Here is a 23,906-nt window from a genome sequence, read left to right as displayed (position 1 = left end):
TGAATAATATTGTTAAGTTCGTAGACTTCTTTGTTCTTGGCCGCAAGAGTAGCTCGTTCAGTCAGCCAATCGTGATTCTTATAATTGGTTTGAATTTTGGGAAATACTTTTTCAACCAGTTCTTCTTTTGACGTCACTAAATTGCAGAAGTTATGAGGCAGTGAAATTCTTCCTGAGGTCAGATCAACCGGCACCTTTCCGTTCCCAAATTCCAGCAATTGATGTGAGAATATCTCAGCTGATCGATCGTTTTGCAGCTGGACATGCATATTTGTACTTAATTTTAACGTCTTTACGTGTCGCCACAAAGTAGTGTATTTCAGGCAACATTTATTTTGTCCGCTGGTGTCGATCGAGGAATTACAGGTAATGTTTGCCTGAAATCTCCTGCAAGCAATATTAGTGCGTTCCCAAATGGTCTGATGTTTCCACGCAAATCTTGTAACGATCGATCAAGAGCCTCGAGCGAATTTTTTGTGTGCCATTGTGCATTCATCGCAAACAATAAGTTTGCATTTCTGCAATACTTTTCCCATGCCGGATGCTTTGGAAATGTTGCACGTGGGAGTTTCAATGAATTGCATGTTCAATGGCAATTTCAAAGTGGAATGAGCAGTTCTTCCACCTGTTAGCAATGTCACAGCTATTCTGGACGACGCAAGAGCTAAGGCTATGCCATTTTGGGATCGAATTGCTGCCAGAATCAATCTAATTAGGAACATTTTACCAGTTCCTCCTGGTGCATCTAAGAAGAAGATTTCTCCAACCCCGTTATTGACAGTTTGCATTATTTGATCGTAAATGCCTTTTTGCTCAAGCGTCGGCTTAGGAATATTTGATTGCACATACTACAAAAGATCACCCGTGTTGTAATTTTGTTCATGACGCAATTCTACATCGAATGAAGCAGCAGCAGATCGATTCGGTGATGGCATTCCCAATTGATTGAGAACTTTGTTTGCGATTTCTATGCACAAATCTTCAGTCATTATCAACACTTTGTTGTAGATTTCTGCTGTGAAATCCATGTTCATATTTGAATTTTCCTTGCGTATTTGATGGAAAATATCTTCAGCCATGTGCGATTTATATTTCTCTCATAACTCTGTTGGAGATGAAGGAGAGCAGGCGGTCAAAATGATTGCAAACAATGCACGAATTTGATTTGGATGTGACGTATTGCACGCATCATTAATGCATACATCCTAGTGTCGGTCGTTCTCCAATAAATTTAGAGCTTGACATGCACTTTGGAAAGTGGCATGTGTAATGCCGTTGACAATTCTCAATTGCTGGAAAGACGTTGGACCGGGCACATTTGCCAACAGCATGCGAAGAAAGAAGCATTCATTTTGATTGGGATGCACGGTGTACAGTCTGCCTATTGTAGTTTCTTTGAATATGCCAGGTTGTCCGTCGACTTGCTCTCCTTGTTTGCGTCGTTCAAATGATTTTCTACTCGCATTCCATGTGTAATACGTTGGCACTTCCGAATACAGCAGTGTTTTCGCAAGCGCGTCATTTTGACATAACGTGAAGAAAGCAGTTAACGTTGTAGCCGGTGGATGCCGGGCTATTTGTTGCACATTTGCAGCTGTGAAATAAACACGTTGTCCATTTTCTAGATGTACTGCTAAGTGAACAACAGCTGGACTTCGTTCATGTATGGGAAATGAAAGAATTCGCCATACAGCTTCATTGCTGCTTATGTATCTTCCAGCCTGATACTGTGCGATTTCATCGATATGTATGACCACATTCCTATCACTTCTTTCTGGTTGCATGCCAAAAACTGCCATGTCGCTGCCTTTATTCACGTATTTACAAATGTATTTGATCGATTTAACAGAGTTACAGTATTCCACGTTTATGTGCGCTTTGTATGTTTTTGATAGCAAAGGCGAATATGGAACAACCCACCGGTTATCTACTTCAATGTCACTGTTTTGCATTTGTATGGTTGCTAATTTGCCGCCATCTTCTGCTGATCTTCTTCCGTATAAAGGATATCAATCATTTCCTGTAACTGTATTGGATACTAATGCTCGAGGATATCGCTTAGAAATCAGGAAAGCACACAATAAGCTTTCACCAGCAATCCCCAACTCGGATAGGTTGGATCAGTACATTTCTGCCACAAGAGTGCAGAAAACAAATCTTAATGTAGAATGGCTGGTTTGGAGAACATGTGTAAGAATACCACGTAAACTAGTACAACAGCCCTCGAACTATCGGATACAATGTACTACAGTGCAATTAACTACTTAAAGCAGCTGTAGACAGCACAGTACTCCTCAGCCTCAGTTATTCCCAGAGCCGGTTAGTTTGTGGCAAAGATTTCTCTTGGTGGCATCATTTTCTGTGTCTGTCCTTTCTTCTAGGAGTCTTTATCAAGGCAGACAATGATGGGATGATGCAGAGGTTCCTTCAGACTCAGATCCAGCTGAGGGTCCTCTCAACTGTGTTGTCTCCATTCCTGGTTTGCCCTTTAGCTCCAAAGCATTAGTATTATAGTCAATGTAGGTGATTAGTTTGTTTTATTTATTTATTTTATTTGTTTTCCGGAATAGAGCTGTGATCTGCATGGACCTTTTTCACGTTCAGCTTCGGATCAGTGTCTGGTTAAGTAACTTCCTTAGAGTTGCACAGTTAGGCAGTGGAAACTAAGGGAATCAAACCTTGCACCATTGGAGCACAGGAAATGCCTTGTTAACAGCTTCTTAATCATCTTTTCTAGACATAATGCAGATAAGGGCTAGTTATTGATGAAGTACGAGAGAGAAATTGGCTATAGTAGATGAGTAAATGGTTAGACTGAAGAGTTAATGTGGAGAAATGGTAGACGTATTTTAGCTAAGGAAGAGATCTTTAAGGATATATGTGCACAGTAGTAAGATCTGAAGATGAAGTTGATTTTTGGATAAGAATACTGCAGTGTCCCTATTAGCTATTGTGATGATAAGGCACTGTTTTTTTTTTTTTATATCCTCATCTGTTTTCTTGTGCACAGCCTGTCTGTGTCCTCTGCCCTCAGCCTACTACTATTGCTTTTTATGCCCCATGTAACGACATACTTTATTAACTAAATTGTGTCCAGTATGCCATGCAGTGTGTGTCTGGAATGGCAAGATTTTAGCTGCTATTGCTGTTTATGTTCTGAATTTTTAATCCTGTACCCTGCTAGCTCTGCAAAGCCAATGCATGCGAGCGAGCGCGCACATACATACACACGCACACACGCACATGCACATGCACACGCACACGTACGCACCACACTTCCATGTGGTTGAAAAGGCCACCCTGCAGTTGAATGTTCTGAAAACTGCTGTACTTAACCTTTTCTTAGAATGCCCCCCCCCCCACCTTACTGTGTAAGGAAATGGAGAAGCAGACTGGGAGGGCAGAAGTAAAGGAGGAGGTGTGTCCCCCCCCCCAAAAAAAAGAAAATTGGTACAAGAAATGTCTTGTTTTTGAAATAATTCTTAAAATGAGTTGCATCTGAAGGTTTCAAATTGTAGTCTGTGCAGATGTATTTAAATGAAAATAAATTACTTTAGATGCACAGGTTTATAATGTCTAGTGATATTTAATGCTTTTATACTGTGTTTTCAGCACAACAGTTTGTCATGGTAACTCCTGATAGTGACAGTTGGCATTTTAAGCCACTTGCTTGAGTGTGTCCTGTGTAAATGCTTTTGTAGTGTCAGCATCAGTCTGCCTTTACCCAATGAGTTTAACCATGTTCTGTGTCTTTTTTGAAGGTTTGCTTACAGTGCGTTACTTTTGTGTTATTAATGTTTAATGTGAATGAAGCTCTGTGTTCATTTTGATAGTTTTACCCCAAGTACTTTTTATCTCTAGACAGAACATGCTTTTTTTCAGCCTTCTTTTCTGTATAGTGCATGTTGGTCAGTGCTATCCCGTTTTACTAGGGTAAACTTACTTCCCATTTTGAGAGAGTGATAATGGTCCGCACATTCTATAACAGTGTGTACATACAGTGGTACTGCTGTCGATGTTATCACACTTGAAAATGTTCAAATGTAGGCATTTAAAAACTTGTCATTCAAAAGTAATTTCAAGTGGAATTTGAATGTTTTTTGTTTTTTTTTTATTTTTTTTTTTACATTTCCTTATTTGTGAAACTATTGATGTACTCACAATTGTAGTTTGAAGTACTGTTTTGTTTGCATTCCAGAAAATGGTCACATAACATTAAATTGTTCTAGGTTGTAGTTCTGTACCCATTTTGTTTATTTCAGTATACCCGTTTTCTTTTGCTTTGGCTTGATTTGTATTACAGCCGAAGAAGCAATGGAGCAAGGAAAATATCCCATTGTAATAGATAACACAAATATCGAAGCATGGGAGATGAAGCCATATGTGGAGATGGTATGTTGTGTTCTCTAGTTACTTTAACATTTATGACCTAAAAGAAAAACATTTTGTTATTTGTGGCATTACCTTGTTAATGTCTAAATGTGTTTAATATACTTAAAACAGTGATAGATTTACTGTACTTAAAATCAAGTGTACCCTTTATATTGGTGCGTAAAAAGTGTGAGTAAACCTGGACTGTTCAGTAAGGGTCAAGTGTACATGTCCTCATTTTAAAATTGTTAAAAGCTTTGAGTTCCCCTTCTGCTAGGTTGAAGCCAAAAGTCAGATTTGAAGATATCTATGCCAAAGGTGACATTCTTTCTCCAAGATGCACTGACCTTAGAGAAGGTTATATTAAGTTATGAGTGAAGGGTATACAGCTTTTAACATGAGTTTTGAGGTTTTGTTTTGCCCTGCACATAAAACTTAAATAATAATTAATATGTCATTTCAAACAAGTTTTTCTAAACAACATTCATCCGCAACAACTTCACTTAGCCTGTTCTTTACCAAATAAAATGCTTTACAAATGCACAGTACAACGTGCACGAGGAAGAAACATTGAAATCCATAGTTATTGCAACATAATGATGTGTGTTTATAACAGCGTTTTTAATTTTATTTCAGTTTGCAAATTCATTCCATAAAGGATTCTAATTGTGGCCAGATTCTGAGACTTAAATGTCAGTGTGAGTGAGTTGCAATGGCATAATAATGCTTTGTGGATGGGCTGTACACTGAAGTAACTCACAATGAGACCAAGTCTTTTGGAATCCAGTCCTTAATCTTGCATGTGTGGTTTCTCCAAAACTTAACAGAAAGTTAGATGATCCAATAACCAAGAAACTAACTAAACTTGAATGAAAATAAGAAAAACCGCCACAGATATGAAGAAAAATACTCTTTTAATGAGAGCTTTCATCAGTAGATACACTTGACTTCTTCAGATTATGTAAAACATTGACATCACTTCCTTTTAAAATCCAGGCACCACCACATGACCACAATTAATTTCCTCTAGAGGATTCAAATTGTATTGCAACACTGTTTCTCAAGCTGTATTGCCTTTATAGGATTCAGGTTGTATTGCAACACTATGTTTTAAAACTAAACAGTGAAATATATACGTGAAACTTGATTAAGAAATAATAAAACAATCGTAAGACAAAACAAACTACAGTAGTGTTTGTTCTTCACAGTAACCCATATGTATAAATAAATAACAAACATCAATCCAGCATACTGCTGATACACGAACACAGTATAAAAAGATGTGTTATAAACATACACTGATCACATTTTCCCCTGCGTTCCTTATTTGCTGTGCAAGTTTAAACATTACAAATCTATCAAAGATAAAATTCATCTTTCAGTTTTAAATAACTAGTGAGGGAAATAATATCATTCAACCGGGGGGGGGGGGGGTTGTTGGCATTAAATCTTAACTGCCACATTCTCTAAAATCGAGAAACAGTTCTCGTGGACCCCCCATTGTTAAGAACAACTTGGTCAAAGGCAATAAATTTAAACATATGGTCAGGATTTTCCTTGATGTGCAATGCCATTGCATTTTTTTTATTGGCTTTTTTAATATCATAATTGTATTGGTATACACACATTTTGAAAGCCTTTTTAGTCTTGCCTATGTAAAATCCTTCACAGGATTGGCATAAGGTTGCATCAACTACAAAAGTGCTGTTACAATTCAACCTATGGTTCAAATGTATTAGACCATAATGTGGAATATGTAAGGTGTCCGTTTCAAAAATACTGGAATACTGTGACAATGACCACATTTGGTCATCCATCCTTTTCCATAGGTTTTATAACCCTCTGTGTTTTGTTCAAGTAAATTTTTAAAACAAGCATCTTTTTTGTATACAACACATGGCTTCCCCCACATTTTTTAACCATTCTTGATCTCCTCTAAAAATAAACCAATTCTTATTTAATATGTCCCTGATGTCATAAAATAATGGGTTATAAGTTAAAATAAGGGCCTTGCTGAAATCTTGGGTCATGTTTGTATCTTCACTCAAAATGTTAATATTAGGGGTAACAATACCAGATGTATCAGTCCCTAATAATGGAAAAAAGTGCCCACATACACTTTTTTCCATGACATCATTAAGAATTGGTTCAATAAAATTGTTAGGATGCCCTGTTTGTTGTAACATACCTCTCAACTTGTCCCTCTCTTCATAGAACATTTCTATGTCACTGATCAAATGTGCCAATCTAACACATTGGCCTTTGACAAGTGACTTTTTTGAAAGTCAGGGTGTCCACTCTCATAGTGTAAGAGGGTATTAGAATATGTGGGTTTTCTGTATATCGTGTTTTTAAAGTTCTGTTCTACTTCATTTTTGACAATAAATATATCCAAAAAATTGATCTTGTCACTGCTTTGTTCCATGGTGAAATTTAAAAAAGATGTACTAGTATTTAAAAATTCAAAAAATATCTGTAATTCATTCAGTAATTCAGAGGGTTATAAAACCTATGGAAAAGGACGGATGACCAAATGTGGTCATTGTACACAGTGTTCCAGTATTTTTGAAATGGACACCTTACATATTCCACATTATGGTCTAATATATTTGAACCATAGGTTGAATTGTAACTGCACTTTTGTAGTTTATGCAGCTTTATGCTAGTCCTGTGAAGGATTTTACATAGGCAAGACTAAAAAGGCTTTCAAAGTGCGTGTATACCAACACAATTATGATATTAAAAAAAGCCAATGAAAACAAATGCATTGGCATTGCACATCAAGGAAAATCCTTCCCATAGGTTTAAATTTATTGCCTTTGACCAAGTTGTTCTTAACAACAGGGGGGGGGCTCCACGAGAATTGTTTTTCGAATTTAGAGAATGTATGTAGCAGTTAAGATTTAATGCCAGCAACCCCCCTGGGTTGGGAGGGTGGCCTAATGGTTAAGGTGTTTGCCTTACAAACACAGGGTGCAGGGTTTGAGTCTCACAAGGGATAATTGGCTAGGCTTAAAATGGCTCGCAAGGATGCAGGGTTTGAGTCTCACAAGGGATAACTGGCTAGGCTTAAAATGGCTCGCAAGGGCAGTTAGCTTAGTACTAATCTATGAACCTATGAATGATATTATTTCCCTCTCTAGTTATTTAAAACTGAAAGATGAATTTTATCTTTGATAGATTTGTAATGTTTTAACTTGCACAGCAAATAAGGAAAGTAGGGGAAAATGTGATCAATGTATGTTTATAATGCATCTTTTTATACTGTCTTAGTGTATCAGCAGTATGCTGGATTGATGTTTGTTATTTATTTATACATATGGATTACTGTGAAGAACAAACACTATTGTAGTTTGTTTAGTCTTGCAATTTTTTATTATTATTTCTTAATCAAGTTTCACATATATTTCAGTGTTTAGTTTTAAAACATAGTGTTGCAATACAACCTGAATCCTGTAGAGGCAATACAGCTTGAGAAACAGTGTTGCAATACAATTTGAATCCTGTAGAGGAAATTGTGGTCATGTGGTGGTGCCTGGCTTTTAAAAGGAAGTGATGTCAATGTTTTATGTAATCTGATGAAGTCGTGTATCTGCTGTTGAAAGCATTCATTAAAAGAGTATTTTTCTTCATATTTGCAGTGGTTTTTCTTAGAAAGTTAGATGATGAAACGTAGATCACTGATCACCATTAACCATATGGGTCCTGCACCACTGCAGTCAGCCTGCTTTCAAAAGCTAAAGACTCCTTTCACACACACTTGTCAGGATCTCAGAGCTCCATAAGAAAGACAGTTGGAGCATTAAAGCTTCAAAGCTTTGTTGCTGCTGAAGAGAAGACTCTGTCGGTAGGCCCCATGAAACCATTAGTAGTCAAGGGATCTTCAAGAGTAGATAAGTCCTTACTGGGGGAGGCCTTTCACTCACTTTTTCTTTATGAAGAAAACTTGCATTTTTCTGTGAAAAAGATTGTTTAGCTAGGAAACTGAATTTGTTCAGACTGTAGAAAGTTATGTAAATACTTCTGGGAACTTTCTGTTATAGTTTTGACAGAAGTTTTACAAGTTACCGACTCTTCCAGGCTCTGGTCTCTGCAATGTACCTTCCCCTGCACACACAAAAATAGTTTAGGAGTCTTCAGGTGTCCGGTCATCTCCCGTTCTACCTCAACCACTGGTGGGTGACTGCTGTGGACAAATGTTACTCAGGTTGCCCATTTTTTTTCCCTCCTGTCCTCTTGGTGTAGCTTTTTTAGCCACCAAATTCCAGGGAATAGCCACATCTGCAGCTGCTGTACAGATGTCCTTGGTGGGTAAGGGAGAGCCACTTTTGTCAGAGGAAGGGGCAGGTGAGGGTCCTTCACTTGACTGGGAAGACCTGTTAGAAGCTGGAACCATTGTGGTTAATATGAGTCTGTTTTCAGGAGGGGGGGTGCTTAGCGAGAAAGTCATTGTTTCCCTTTTGTATTTCTGTAGATGGGGCAGACTTACTTAGATTTGCCAAAGAACTTGTTAAAGCTTTTTCTTTACCTTCTCATTATTCAGGGATGAAAAGGAAAATAGTTTCTTTAATTTCTGACAGGGAATTTCTGACAGAAGAGTGGACATTGCAATGAGATGGTTGCACTTCAGGAAATTCTTCTCGGTCAGAGCACCCTGCTGATGAGGTTTTTTTTCCATGAGGTTCCCTTTTGTCTAGGGAACCGGACCTTTGTATTTCCATGTATTCTGTAACACATTATGTCTGAGAGTCATAGAACTTGTGCCCCCCCCCCCCCCATCTCTTAGGCCTAGGGGTTTTATTCAAGAGTTTTTCTAGTTCCCAAAGCAGAATGATCCTGGAGGCCTGTACTGTATATTTCTCTTCTAAACCTTTTTGCCAAGATTCAGACATTCAAGTTCTTATCTCTTTAGTCTCTTGTACCTCAGATTCCTCCTCTAGCTTTCATGGTGAAGTTGGACTTAAAGGATACATATTATCACATCCCCCTTGCAGAGCATTTCAGGCTTTTCTTAAGACTTTTTCTTAATATTTGCTGGGTTTGGCTTACATGATCAGGTCTCTGTTTTACCTTTTGGACTGTCCACAGCACCAAGAGTATTCACAAAATGCCCAGTTTCAGTCATTATTTATTGCACATTGCAAGGCATTCACAATTTTCCAGATTTGGACAGTAGTCATGTTCGTAGATTTTTTTTTCAGCTGTCAAAACACTTTAGAAAACTCAATTTGGGTTTTCAGATAAACTTTCAGAAGTGTTCTGTTATCCTTTCTCACAGGATGATTTACTTGAGATGTTTGTTGGACTCTACCTTGGGAAGATCCTTTCTTCCTCCAAAATAGATTTGTTTCAGCAGTTGTTACAGGGTTTCTTCTTTCATAACCATGCATCTGCAAGGAATTTTTTGTTTTCCAGAATTGTGGAATACATGGCATCAGTGATTCTTATGCTTCCCCTGTCCATACTACACATAGGGTTCATAGCTGTGTACTGGGCTAATGGCCCTGGAGCCTTTACAACCCTAGGTCATAGGATTACCCTGGCGTCGTGCCACCTGACCTTAGTTCCCAGTGCCTCCAAGTAAAGCCACTGGAGTGATCCCTGGGGTGAACTTTCTATTTCCCATCCATTCATCACGATTTCTCTTGAAGAGGGCCAGTAAGGTGGTGTACTTGATATGTATGGGAAGTCTGTTCCATGTTATGAACCTGTCCGTCCAGCATGTTCTGTTGATTGTGGTAATGAGACTTGGGTCTCTGGAGTGTGTGGTGTGGAGGGATTGGGATTTCTTTAGATGTAGCATTTCTGACAGAGCTGGGTCAGACATAGCTTTGTAAGTAAAGCAGAGATCGCCTCTAAGTAGGCGATTTGAGATGGAATAGCTGGAGTTTTTTTTGAGTCTGTCCATATAGGACAAATGTTTAAGGCCTAGGATCCTCTCTGTGAGGTACTTTTGTGGCCTCTGCAGCTTGATTTGTTGGGCTTAGTTCAGGCTTTTAACCCTTCTCAGTCTGGATTTACTGGTAAGAGAAAAAGGAATTCTTAATGGTTGCAAACAAGGTTGGGGACAACGTCTATTTTTCTCCTCTGGAAGCTGATTTTGAGGACTGTGTTTCTTCTGATTGTCTGTTGGAAGAATTTTCTTTTTCAGAAACCATATTTAGGATGAACCAGTTGTGTCAGTGGGAATATAATGACATGACCATGCACTGATTTCCTTGAATTTGTTCCTGATGTTTTCCACTCAGTCCAGGAGTTAATTAAGTAAATGTTAGCTCCTCCTGTACTGACAATGGGAAAGCCTTTGATAGATTTGGAGGAGTTTGTTTTTCTCTACCACTCTTATTTTAATATTTGTAATTGTCAGGTTCACATGTCAAAGGTTTTACTTGCTTCATTTGAAAATGTGAGGAACATTACTGCCACTTTTCCATCTTCTGAGGGCAAATTTTCTCGAAATGGTCTTAATTGCTTCTGTCCGTCATGTAACCAAACATTCTTTGAAGTGTTCTTGTGACTCGGCAGATGCCCCTTCCAGAGCAGCAGCTACTGGGTCTATTATGAGAAGTTATATTCATAGGAAGATTTTGAGAATTGGACTGTATGTTGCTGATGTCCTGAAGAAATGTGATTAGCGAGGGAGGGAAATTGATTTAAGGGTGACTCATATTTTTCAGCCTTCCTTCTCCAAATTTGTTACAGGTTTCATTTCACCCCTAACGCAGAATCTTTTTACAAAAAGAAATATGCAGGTGTTCAAAAACAGTGGCAGGTAATAGAAACTGTTCATTTTTCTCTGACAGGGAAAGGTTTTTGTTCAAGAATGTTTTTGGTACTAATGAAAGAAGCCTCATGGAGACCGGTCTTAAATATTTCCTTTCTCATTCAGTTTGGGAAAGCTCCAAAATTCAAAATGCTATTCCTTTGACTGATTCTTACTGTTTATTCCCTTTCAGTTTGTTTTTTTTTTTTTTTTTTTTTGTAGCTCTAGATTTAAAAGCTGCTAGTCATCATATTCCTGTAGGCTTAGTTCTCATACATTTTCTTAAGGTTTTCTTTGTCTGGATTGCATTTTCAGTTCTTAGCATTACCCTTTTGGTCATTCACTGCTCTAAGGGTGCTCTCAGTGTCAGGCTGCAAGGGTAGCCTATTGCAGGCTGCACTGTATTCACATCTTTCCTTATTTAGATAGCTTGCTTGTCTTTGCCCAGCCTTTTCCAAAGTGTCAAGAATTTCTGTCTAGGTTAAGAGATCTCCTTCACAGACTGGGTTTCCAGGAGAACTGTTCTTCTTCTTCCCACATGATTGTATTCCTGAGGCATCTCTTAGGGGTCTATATTACATATCCGAACGCTTAAATTTTTGAATCGCAAAAAGAAAAGGGTTTAAGCAGGGGGGGCAAGCCCCCTGCACCCCCCCCCCGCTTCTTAAGTATACCAACTCCGAGATCGCACTTCAGTGCAGAAATGGAAAAGTTCCCATTCCCTACACTGTAGTGCGATCTTGGTATATTTAAGTAGCTGGGGGGTGTGGGGGGTGCAGGGTGGCTTGCCCCACTTCTTACACCCTTTCATTTTTTTTTTTTTTTTTATATTCGAACATTTAAATGTTCTATCACTAAAGGTCGACCTTTAGCTATTAAACGTTGGAATATGTAATATAGACCCTCTCTTAGGTACTTCAGTTTAGAGAGCTTTCATCCTCATGAAAGAGTAGATCTAGATCTATTAAGCTTTTCCATTTAGTCCAGGACTCTGCAAGAGAATTTCTCAGGGTACTAGTTTTCATGCCATCTGTGGTTCTCATGATTCCTGTAGCTAGACTCCACAAAAGAAAGATTCATTATTACCTAAAAATCTGTGTTGTCCTAATATCATCACCCACTGATTTTTCAAATTCCAGTTGTCAGATTTGTAAAAAGGAAACTGTTTTGGTGGCGAGACCAGTTGTATCTGAATCCAGGTCTGTCATTCTCCCATCCAGCTTCAGTAACAGATGCCTCGGACTTTGATTGGGGTGCTGTGTCTTTGAGGTCTTTAGAACAAAAAAAAAAAAAAACAGTCCAAACACACAGACATAAAAGAGATATTGACAGTCATAGATGCACTTATCTTTCTCAATTGTCTGTGGTCCACAGGACATTTACAAGTGATTACAGACAACACCACAGTGATATGGTAGATAAACAGGGGCACCCGATGTTTCTTTCAGTACAGATTAGCCATGGTAACCTGGGATATAGCAATTCAGAACAGTCTTACTCTACAGGTGTCTTGCATTCCATATGAGCAAAACAGTTTGGCAGACAAGCTAAACAGGCCCATGACAGACACTCGAAAATGGAAATGTAATCTGGGGTGTTCCTGGATTTGATTCAGCTGTCAGGAACACCTCAGGTAGGTCTTCCATTCACAGCAAACATCTGGAAAAATTTTGCTCCAAGACTCCTTGTAAGCTGGCCTGAACAACAGATGCATTCTCATTTCCTTGGACAGGAATGTTCCTGTATGCCTCTCCAGTGATGTTTATAGTCATTTTAAAGATTCAAGATGACTCTCTAAAGCTCAGTGAAGTAACTTCCTTCTAGACCAGGCAACAGTGATTCTCTTATTTTGGAAATAGTTACAAGCTTCCTCGTAGATTGGTCCCTCTCACACAAGGCATGGGGTTATTTGATAAACCCCATTTTGTAACAACTTCACTAACTTCCTGGAAGATAGAGCTTTAATACCTTTAGGCACCTATTTATGAGGATGTGCATCAGGTGTTAAAGAAGGTAAAGAAACATGCTCTTGGGAAATCCAAAAGAAGTAAATGGAAAATATTTTCTAGTTGGTGCCAAAACAAAAAAACAAGATCCTCTTAAGGTTACTGTGTCTCTAGTTCTACAATGTTTGTGTTAGATCTGATGTTGTCTCTTTCATTCCTCCTCGTGTATGGGTTACGGATCTGACTTGTCCACATTTCTTCAGACTAGGATCCAAGTCCTGAGCTCCTCCCACTTCTCCTAACTCCCTCGGATCTTGTTTGCCACCAGCAGCATCAGACATGGTCAGAGTCTCAAGCAAGATTTCTTAGTAAGAGTAGTGTTTTTTTTCCAGATAAGTGCTTTTTTTTATATTATTCTATTTTATATTTCCTCCCATTCCATTATTGCGTAGGTGTATATCCTTCCCCTCTCTTAGACCAGCACTTTGCGCCTTCCTTTTGCCACATTTATCTGATGACCACTTTGTTCTGTCGGGGGAGACCTTTTCGCTCTTGTTGCTGTTTAAAAAAAATAAATAAGTAGTTGTAGTTTTAGTTATATATTTAGCTAAACAGGTAGTTGTTTATATAGTGCAGCCATTGGTCTTTGGCTTTCTTCTGGATTGGCAATTGCTTTTTTTTGCTGCGCCTTCTTGTGCCTGTATATCTTTTTATTGTGGTGTTCTGTGTTGGTGAAATTATGTCAGAGAAACCCTCTGGCTTTAAAAAGTGCTTGGAATGTGGCTGTAAGTTCCCACATTCCGATGCCCATTCCTTGTGTGTTTATTGTCTAGGTCTGGAGCATCTGCAGTCAGCCTGTTCTATCTGTGAGAGCTTCACTCCTAGGGCTATAGCTGACTGCTGAAATAAGTTGATTTTAGGAGGCCTTTTGTCTGTAGTTCCTCTCTAGGGGCTCATACCCCTCAAAGAGTGTGGAGGGGTCCTCTGACTCCAAGAAGTGTCCTCATTAGTCCTCGAGGGCATCTTTGGAGTCACCGTCCAAAGTTCCGAGGCCTTCAGATCCTCCTTCTTCTTTCGGCTGCTCCCATTAGAGGTTGCCACAGCAGATCAACCTAACGAGTTTAAATCCTAGGCCCACGTCGTTCTTATCTAATTTCAAGTTATTTTGAAGCTGCTCCTGCTATCATGGATCCTAGGACTACAGATCCTACAGCCGGTGCTGGGAATTGAGTCAGTCCTTTCCCTTGAGCTGCAGCAGACTCCTGGTAGGCACTTCAGGCCCCCATCAGTGGCTTCTTCCAGGTGTGAACAGGATGATTAGGAAGATTCTCAAGACTTGGTTCCAGTGTGTGTGTGTGTGTGGGGGGGTCTCTCCATGCCATCCTCTCTGGATTCTGTAAGTGTTTCCCTCCAACCTCAGTCTCCTTCTCTGATCCGCCCCTCAGTATCAGAGTCTTGCAATCATAGCCAACTGAGAGTTCTGAGGTTGAGTATGAGGAGCTTCCTTTCCTCCACCTAGACTTTTGCCCTGACCTCCTTGGCTCCATTGTCTTCGGATCATAGGAGGTTAATAGGCTGTTGGCCCTGAGGCCCTTATAAGCCTATCCAAGAATTTAGTCCATGTTTAGACAAGTCAGTGCCCAGAACCCCTGTCCAGCAGGGACACGGGTGGAATCCCAGGAGTGCATTTTCTGTTTCCCATCTAGTTATCCAGGTTGCACTTAAAAAGTCCCTGGGACACAAATCTGTCCCGCCAACAAGTCCTATTGATATCACAGACCAGGTTGAAGTCACCTGTATTGCTTTGCATGCTACACAGAGGTCATCACTGTGGAGTCTGTATGAAACTGAGGTGAGTGACAGGGATTTTAGCCCATCTGTATAGGGTAAATGTTTGAGACCCTGGATTCTCCTGGTGAGGAACCTCTGTGGTCTCTCCAGCTGCTGCATGTACTTTGTGAGGTACATGCTGAATGGGGGATTGTACTCAGTAATTGGCCTTATAAGGGAAAAATACAGGGATTGTATGACCTTTGTCCCTGGACGAGATATTACTTATGAGGTGGGCCATGTAGAAAGCTTTCCGTACAACGGAAGTAACATGGTGGTCAAAAATCAGGTTGCTATCAGCCTGGGTGACCAAATCCCTCACTATTGATTGTGTACTTAGGACATTGTTATTAATGTAAAAATATGTGGAGACGTCACCCTCTCCAAAGGGGATGATGATGCATTTTTTGGCATTCAGCTTGAGGCCATGTTTCTTGTACCAGTCATTTGTTTGGGTGAGACCCTTTTGGAGGACGTCCACATCACTTGGGGAATTGATGACTGTGCCCAGCTTGCAGTCATCTGCAAACTTGGTCAGCCATACCCCACTGGTTTGGCCTGCACCTCAGAGAAGTATATCCCAAATAAGAGGCCTCAAGACTGATCCTTGGGGTACGCCACTCGTTACAGATCTACTGCTTGAGGTGGCTTCCCCTGTTTTGATTAGGTGGGTTTAATCAGTGAGCCAGTTTGCTACCCATCTGGTAACATATGGATTGATGCCTAGGTGAGAGTGTTTATCTACTATTCCCGAGTGGGGAATAGTGTTGATGGCTTTGGCCAGGTCAGGCTAGGCGGGTCTCTGATCTGGGATGTCCCCATCAGATTCGGGGGGAGATATTCAGCTCCAACTATGTTGGAGCCATCTCTTTCCCTCAGCTCTTCGGTGCTGGACAGTTGTGATCCTAGTCTACCTGGAAACCAGGGATCCCAGCCCTCTCTTCTTCAGTAGGTTCGGCTCCGGTAGAACTGTGGAGGGATTCACCAGGCCCCTCTGCATGTTGGAGAAGGGGCCTTCTCTTGCCATAGGGATCCAGTCTCTTTTGAGATACGACCCCTCCCATTGACTTCCCTTGGATCAGAGACTTGAGCCTGCCATAGCTGTCCAGAGTCAGGCTATCTGGACTAGCCTCCAAACACTTCCCCCAGAGGGAGCCCCACCCCTTTTCCAAGACCTCCCCTGAACATCCCACAGAGAAAATCCCTCGTAAGACGGCATGCAAAAGGAGGCTTATTGAATCCCCTTTGGAGTTTATCACCAAGGACATGGACTTCGATGAAGGGGAAGGATCCTCCGGGTCACCACCAGAGGAGATCCTGAGGCAAAGAGGTGGTTGGTCAACCCAATCTCCATCCTCGGAGGAGTCTGTGTTTTGGGAGACCTTTGGGACAGGCATATCTACATTCTAGGTGGTTCACCTAGCGGACGAGCTAGTGGATTTGGTATCCAGCTGGACCTGGAAGGAGCTGGACTCTATCAGACCTCACCCAGACAAATTTTTATCAACCCCTAAGGACAGAACATATTGGACCAAGGGTATTCCACTGGATGACATGGCTGTGGCAGCAGCTACCAAAAAGGAGCTAGCCAAACAGAGCTCCATTGACTATCCACTGAACAGGGAGCCCAGAGCGATGGACAGGTTTGGTAAGAACATTTACATCTTGGCCACTTTGTCACTGAGAGCATTGAACTACCTGGCATACTTTACTCGATTGCAGAGGGAACTGGTGAAGGAAGTATCAGACTCTCTGGCAGAGATCATGTCAGCAGAGGACTTCCAGAAGGTCTCTTCCCCCACCCCGATTGCGTCTCTTTCATCTTTGTCCAGCTCTTCCTTGAGGCTTATTTCTCATTCCATGGAGGGTGCCTCACTGGCAGCTGGCTCAGGCATTGCTATTCAGAGACATGCCTGGATGAGGCTTTGTGGTTTCACGGAACCTTTTAAGGCATCCTTGCTTTTCAACCATCGGTCAGAGACCCTAACACCCAGTGCGCAAGAAGGGAAAACCTTGTCTGCCGTTGGGGTCAAGTTCTCAACTCCTCAATACATCTTTTCTAAAAATAAGTGCAGTGGAAAGAAGATTTGGTTTTGCAAATCTCGGGGGTCTTCCGAAGATCAACGTAAGCATCCTTCCTCTAGAGGCAGAGGAGGAAGTTTCACTGGGAGATGCCTCCTCAGTGGCAAAAGAGGTCCGCAGAATCAGGGCTTCAGAGAACCTTTCTCTTATGGACTCTTATCAGCATTCATGAAGCGCTGGCTGACTGCTCATCTCTTGAGGCAGTCGGGGGTCATTTTTTTTCTGCACTCTACCACCTGGACCAATATAATGCAAAACAAGTGGGTGCTAAAGATTATATCCAGAGGTTATTTTAGTCCCTTTTTCCTTCCTCCTCCAGAGAGGGCAAAGAGACTTCATGACATTTCACCCAGTCGGAGGGAGTTCGCAGTAGCAGAAATTCTAAATCTACTGCAAAAAAGAGTCATCCAAGGGGTCCCGACTGAACAAAGAGGATTCACTTTGTTTTAGTGCCAAAGAAATCTGGGGACCTGCAATCCATCTTGGATCTAAGCAAATTAAATTTGCTTGTAAAGAAGGTGAAATTCCAAATGGTGATGGTTCAGACCATTCTACTGCTGCTTAGGAAGGGCAGTTTGATGTTCTCAGTGGACTTAAAGGATGCATACTGTCACATCAAAAGAGACGGATGTTCCAGAAGTCATCTGCACTTCTGGCTGAGAGCAAGTCATTTTCAATTCAGAGCTGTGTCCTTTGGACTCACCACAGCACCCAGGGTGTTTACCAAATGCATGGAAGTAGTTGCAGCTCACCTGAGACTGCAAGGAATCCGGGTGTTTCCATATCTGGACGACTGGCTCTTCACTGCACCAACCAGGGATCAACTACTTCAGGTCAGGGATTATTTCTTCAACCTTGTCATTCAGCTGGGGATCACCATAAACCTGACAAAGCGAACCCATCTCCAGTGAAGAGTTTAGAATTCATTGGAGCTGCCTTGGACACAGTGAACCAGATTACAACCCTACCCCCTCATCATGTTCAGACCTTGAGAGATCATGTCCGAGCTGTCTTAAACCGATCTTCCCCACTTCAAGCTGTATTATCTGTGACTGCTGTCATTCCATTAGTCCATCTTGCAAGGTATTTTATGTGAGTTGTTCAGTGGATCTTGGCTGCTCAGTGGTCTATATGCTACCAGCCTCAATCTGTTCCTATCAAGTTGAATTTGGTTTGCAGAAAGCATCAACAATGGTGGTTGCTGTTGGACGACCTGACGATAGGCATACCCTTCCTCCTTCCTTCCCCCTCAGCCATGGTGACCACAGATGCTTCCCAGTTGAGGTGGGGGCATTTCAAGGGAAAGATGGTTCAAGGCTCATGGTCGCACATAGAGAACAGATTGCATGTCAGTGTTTTGGAGATGAGAGCAGTCCTCGTGTTGCAAGCCCTTCAGGACATTCTCCCTCTAGGGACGATTGCGATCCACACAAACAAAATGTCGGTGGTATGGTACATCAAACAAGGAGGAACCCGCTGTGCAGAAAAGCCATAGGGGTTTGGGAATGGGTGATGTCTTCAGACCATTTTCTGCTTGCAATTCACATACTGGGGAAATCCAGCATCCTGGCAAACGAGCTCAGCAGGTCCATTTTGACCCCTTCAAGTGACCCCTCAATCAATCAGCAGCAGACTTGATCTTCAGCCATTGGGGCCAACCTTGCTGCAACCTTTTTGCATCACCCCAGAATAACAAGTGCAGCAATTGTTTCACTCTGATCCCTTCTCTGGGGAGTCCCCGAGGAACACACTGGTTCATCATTGGCCCTCCCGGTCTCCTCTATATACCCCACTACCCTTGATCCCAAAGTTTCTCCAGAAAGCAAAGTGTCTGATGTCCTTGGTAATCCTCATTGCCCGCAATTGGCCTTGTCAGATTTGGTTCCCCTTCCTGTGGTCTCACCTGAAATATCTTCCATGGATTCTGGCGCCCACACAATGCCTCCTTTGTCACCCTATTGAGGGTTTCCTTCCCAGTCTGATGGCCCTCAAACTGACAGTTTGGTTTCTCCACTTCCAGTGATTGTTCGACGGTCCAGGCTTCCTTCCCCCATCCAAGACATTATTTTAGCCTCCCAAAAACCAGCTACCAAGGAAATCTGTGGGGGTAAATGAAAGAGATTTCTTTTCTGGGCTTCTAAAGAGAACATTGACCCTTTTTCAGCACCGATTTCAGATATCCCTCTCTTCCTTGTATATCTTTTCAAAGAGGGAGCCAGCTTCTCTACCATCAAACTTCAATTGGCAGCCATTTCTAACTTACATACCGGTAGTGTTTTCAATTCCTCGTCAACTTCCAAACTGTGCAAGGACTTCTTGAAAGAGATCTTCCTTCTCAGGCCTCCAGTCAAAGATCCTTCCCTGCCATGGGATCTCACTGTGGTCTTGCAAGGCTTAACTCAAAACCTTTTGAACCAGCCTAAGATTGTGACTTAGTTTCTTTCATGAAAGACAGTCTTTCTCATTGCCATCACCTCAGCAAAGAGAATCTGAGATTTAGGCATGGTCGTTTAAGCCTCCTTGCATTATTTTCCACAAAGATAGGGTTTTCCTTCGTATTAATCCCTCTTTCATGCCCAATATAGCTACGATAATACAGTCTTAATCAGACCATTCAGCTACCAGTTTTTTCCCAAATTTCTCTAATGAGGGAGAACATTTGTTGCATCTGCTTGATGTTCACAAGACCAACCTTTTTTTTTCTTCAAACACCTTTATTGAGTTATCACTTATGACATAGGCAAATTTACATCCACATAACAGTAATCAAATTATATTAATATAACAATATAACAGACAGTATACTTCACATGTATTGCTATATATTATATAAATTATTCACTTCCTGCCTTTTTTTAAACAAGAAGCATCTTTATTAAACCATCACTTACTACACAAGGAATCATACATTTATACAAATGAAAACAAACCACACCAACACAATCCTAGTCGCATTTTACATCACAAACCATATTAACACACTCCCAGTTGCAAACATTATACATCACTTATATAATCTACCCAGTCTTTCCTACTCAAACATTACATAGCTCATTTAAGTAATACCATCTGTTAGACCTCATTCTTCCCTTGTATGTATTGTTCCCACAACTCCCATTTTTCTTATGTAGTTTGCTCCTACCCTTTTCTAAAGATCTCGGTTCCAGTTGTTTTATCTCTGTTACTATATTCACTACTTTCAGTATAGTTGGTTTAGATTTTGATTTACATTTTTTAGTAATTGCTTTTTTGGCAGCAGCCATTATTAGAGACAACAAGGCTTTACCATGCCTAGGCAATTCCAATTCTGTATCAAAGCTCAGAAAAATCATCTCCCTCATCAATCCAGTCTGCCCACCCAGCATTTCCAACAGTGCATCCTGCAGCGAATTCTTAAAGTTCGCCAACTCACCGCACTCCCAGAAAATGTGTTCTCGATTACTTCTTTCTTCCCTCCACACCGCCAACATTTACTGTCTTTTTGAGGAAAAATTCTCTGGAGTCTACTTGGGGTATAAAAATATCTATGTAAACATTTCCAGGCAAAAGTCCTAAATCTTCTAGATTTTGTTGCATATTTGAGGGACACAGATATATCCTCCCATTGTTTCTTTGTGAATTGCTTATCCAGTTTCACTTCCCAGTCCTTTCTAACCTCCTCTGATTGATTCTTATAGTTATCATGCAGTATTTTATATGCTCTACTAATTATTCCTTTTTTAATAGCAGCTTCTATTCTTGATTCTATTAAAAACTCTACCAGTGCTGGTCTTTTGTTTTGTAACCTCCTATTTCTTTCTCTTTGCCCATACTCCGATATCAATCCTTAATAAGGAGGAGGGCAATCTCTAACATGCAGTCCAAATAAATTCTTAGTGCCTTTGCATTCTATCATCTTTCCCTCTCTAGTTATTTGCTCCCAGTACCTTGGTTCCTTTGCCAGTTTTCTCCAGTAAATTCTGGTCCCCTCTTGCCTGTTGTCTGTATCCCTAATTGCAGTCATCCCTATTGTCAATCGCATTTCAACATTCCCATGTTGGTTTAGCTCTTAGAATACTTTCGGCTTTGTGGATATATTTTGCATGATTATTGTTATTCTTTTTAAAGGCCTGCAGTCCTGCATCCAAAATCCCAGGCTCTCCTTGATGTTCGTGTTTCACTGTTGCAGTCATTATAATTGGGTTATCCTGCTGGCAGGCTACCCGCAGTCTGCCTGAATTCCAAAGTCCTGGTCCGGCATCGGTTACTGTCGCCTCCTCCCTGACGTCAGTGCGCCAGGGATATAAAAGATGCAGCCAACACCATTTCTTCAGTCTTTCTTACCACGCGGTGCACGAAGCAAAAGCAGTTCGCAAGTGCCGGTCGGCTGACTCCTGAGATTTTCACATTCAAATTTCAGATCCGAAGTCTTCATTAAAGCTAAGTACCCCGTTGGGGAAACTTTTTTCTTGCTCCAGACCGATGTCAGAAAAAGTTAATACTTTTATTTCTTGTGGGAAGCAAATACCTCATAAGGATTTTCATTCTTACTGTATTCCTTGCCTAGGCCCTGACCACGACGTTGCTAGTTGTCGGTTTTGTGCTAGATTTAACCAACGCACTATTAAGCGTCGGTTCGATTTTGCATTTCATTACTTTGGCAGAAGATTTAATTATATAATACCATCGGAACAGCCGACTACCGGAGTTTATAAAAAGCACAAAGAAAAGGAAAGGCATCCGAGGTCCAAAACCGACAATGAGGCTTCTGCTAAGCCAGTCGCCGGTTTGCCGGTTCTTAGTGAGGCGCTTTCGCAGCCCCTGATGCCCACTACCTCAGAGCCACAGGCAGCTTCCGACTCCCACGTGGAGCCGACTAGGCCGCTGGAAACTCAAGGTATTGGACCCTCGGAAACTATTCCCTCAGATGGGTCTGGAGCCGCTGAGCAGGCATCGGCTTCTGAGGGTGTTTTCGGGCCTATACAGTTATATGTGAAAATGACTTCAGCTTCAAAGGCAAAGACTAAAGCATCTCTAAAGACAAAGAAACAAGTACAACATTCCCTTGGGCAGACCTCCATGCCTAAAAAACAGATGCTTAAAATGGCCGAAGACCTAATTACTTTGATCAGGGGTTCCCATCCCCCTCCTGATAAGAAGCCTAGGCAAGAGACAGAATATGAATCTTCAGATCAGGTTTCCATTTCCTCTGATTCCTCTTCTGAACAGGAATACTGTCTTCCTCCTTATGAGGATTTTGATGCTGAAGAATCTATCCCTTCAGCCTCTCCTCCTGAGAATTATTCTTTTGGGGAGACCCTGCATACTATGAGGGAGCACTTCCACTGGGATAGCCAAGATTACTCAGAATCTAAGAAAAGGCTCAGACTTCCTTTTACTACCTCAGCACAGGCCCCTTGCTATTCCTCCTGTTTTAGACATTGTAGATGATGTATTTTCAGAGTCCGGTCCGTCTCCTGACTCTTTACCACCAGCTCCTGTTAAGCCAGACAGATACTACAGGGTTCCTGATTCACATACATTTCTTTATAAAAACCCTGCTGCTGACCCAGAAACTATCTCTCAGGGTCCCAAAGGGGTCAAGGCTTCCACTGCAAAAAACCCTATCCCCTCTGATAGGGATTCAAGGGCCCTGGACAGATGGGGAAAAAAGATTTACACTTCTGCTACCTTGTCCGTAAGGGCCTTAAATTGTCAGTTTCATATGCTTAAATATCAACAATACCTTATGTCACTGCTTAAACAGAAAATATTGACAAATTCTGAATGTGCAGAATACAAAGAAATGCAGGATTTATTGCATGCAGCTGAACAAGTGGGAAAGCATACTTTGCAATGTGGTTTTGATTCTCTGGAGGCCTCCTGCAGGGCCGCTGTTACGGGTTCTGTCATTAGGAGGCATGCTTGGTTGAAGGAACAGAATCTGCCTGGTCCATTACAGCATGATACCTTGTTTGGTGTTAAAGCAGAAGAGGTGTTGAAGAAAATGGAGGACAAAGCTAAATCTATGCAAACAGTCAAGGATTTCTTACAGGTACAACCTCCCAGATTTAGCAGGAACTGGCCTACAAAGAATTGGTCCTTTCCAGTGTCAGACAGGCCGCAAAGAGGCAGATACAGATGCCCCAGAGGCAGATCCCAGCCCCAAGGCTCATACAGGTCTAAACAGCGGGGTGCTTCTACCTCCAAAAGTGGAGAAGATAAATCTCAGCCATACAGAAAACAGTCTCAATGACTTTCCCCTGCCAGCACCAAGCACTTATCTTCTAGCAGCTCCTTTAGGGGGAAAACTAGCACTTTTTTCACCAAATTGGCACATGATCACCCAGGACAAATGGGTCTTTAATATAGTGTCACAAGGCTACAGGTTCCACTTTCACACCCTGCCAAGGGCAAACGGTATGCCAGACCTACACACAACCAATGGGCAGAGGCACAAAAACAAGTTTCATCCCTCATGGACATGAGGGCCATTCAGCGAGTACCACAATAAGAGCAGGGACTAGGATTTTACTCAAGACTGTTCTTGGTGCCCAGAAAGGACAAAGCCTGGAGACCAATACTGGACCCGTCTATTCTAAACACATTTCTGGATATTCCAAAATTCAAAATGTTGACTGTCAGCAGCTTCTGCCCATGCTGGGCAAGAAGGCTTGGCTTGTGACTTTAGACCTAAAAGAGGCATACCTGTATGTCCCAGTCAGACAATCATGCAGAAGATACCTCAAATTTATAGCTGGCTCCGTGCACTACCAATTCTCTGCACTGCCCTGTGGCTTATCTACTGCGCCCAGGGTCTTCACAAAATGTCTGGCACCAGTAATTGCATTTTGCAGACAAAGAGGAATACAAATTTACCCTTACTTTGAACGACTGTCTTATTCAAGCAGAGAACAAGGACATTCTACTACAGC

General features: G+C 41.5%; 1 protein-coding gene across 2 annotated transcripts in view; it reads left to right on the top strand.

The window, feature by feature from the left end:
• N4BP2L2 (NEDD4 binding protein 2 like 2) overlaps positions 1-23,906 on the top strand; it is a 290,582-nt gene that overhangs the window by 203,684 nt on the left and 62,992 nt on the right. For both annotated transcript variants that reach the window (XM_044073216.1, XM_044073215.1), the window contains one exon: positions 4,304-4,392. In XM_044073216.1, the coding sequence (XP_043929151.1) occupies positions 4,304-4,392 (89 nt within the window). The remainder of the gene's footprint in view (positions 1-4,303; positions 4,393-23,906) is intronic.

The sequence above is a fragment of the Protopterus annectens genome, chromosome 5.part1 (genome assembly GCF_019279795.1).
Source record: "Protopterus annectens isolate FY-2018-M chromosome 5.part1, PAN1.0, whole genome shotgun sequence".
Classification (NCBI taxonomy): Eukaryota; Metazoa; Chordata; order Ceratodontiformes; family Protopteridae; genus Protopterus; species Protopterus annectens.
This window is presented reverse-complemented; position numbering and strand designations above follow the sequence as displayed.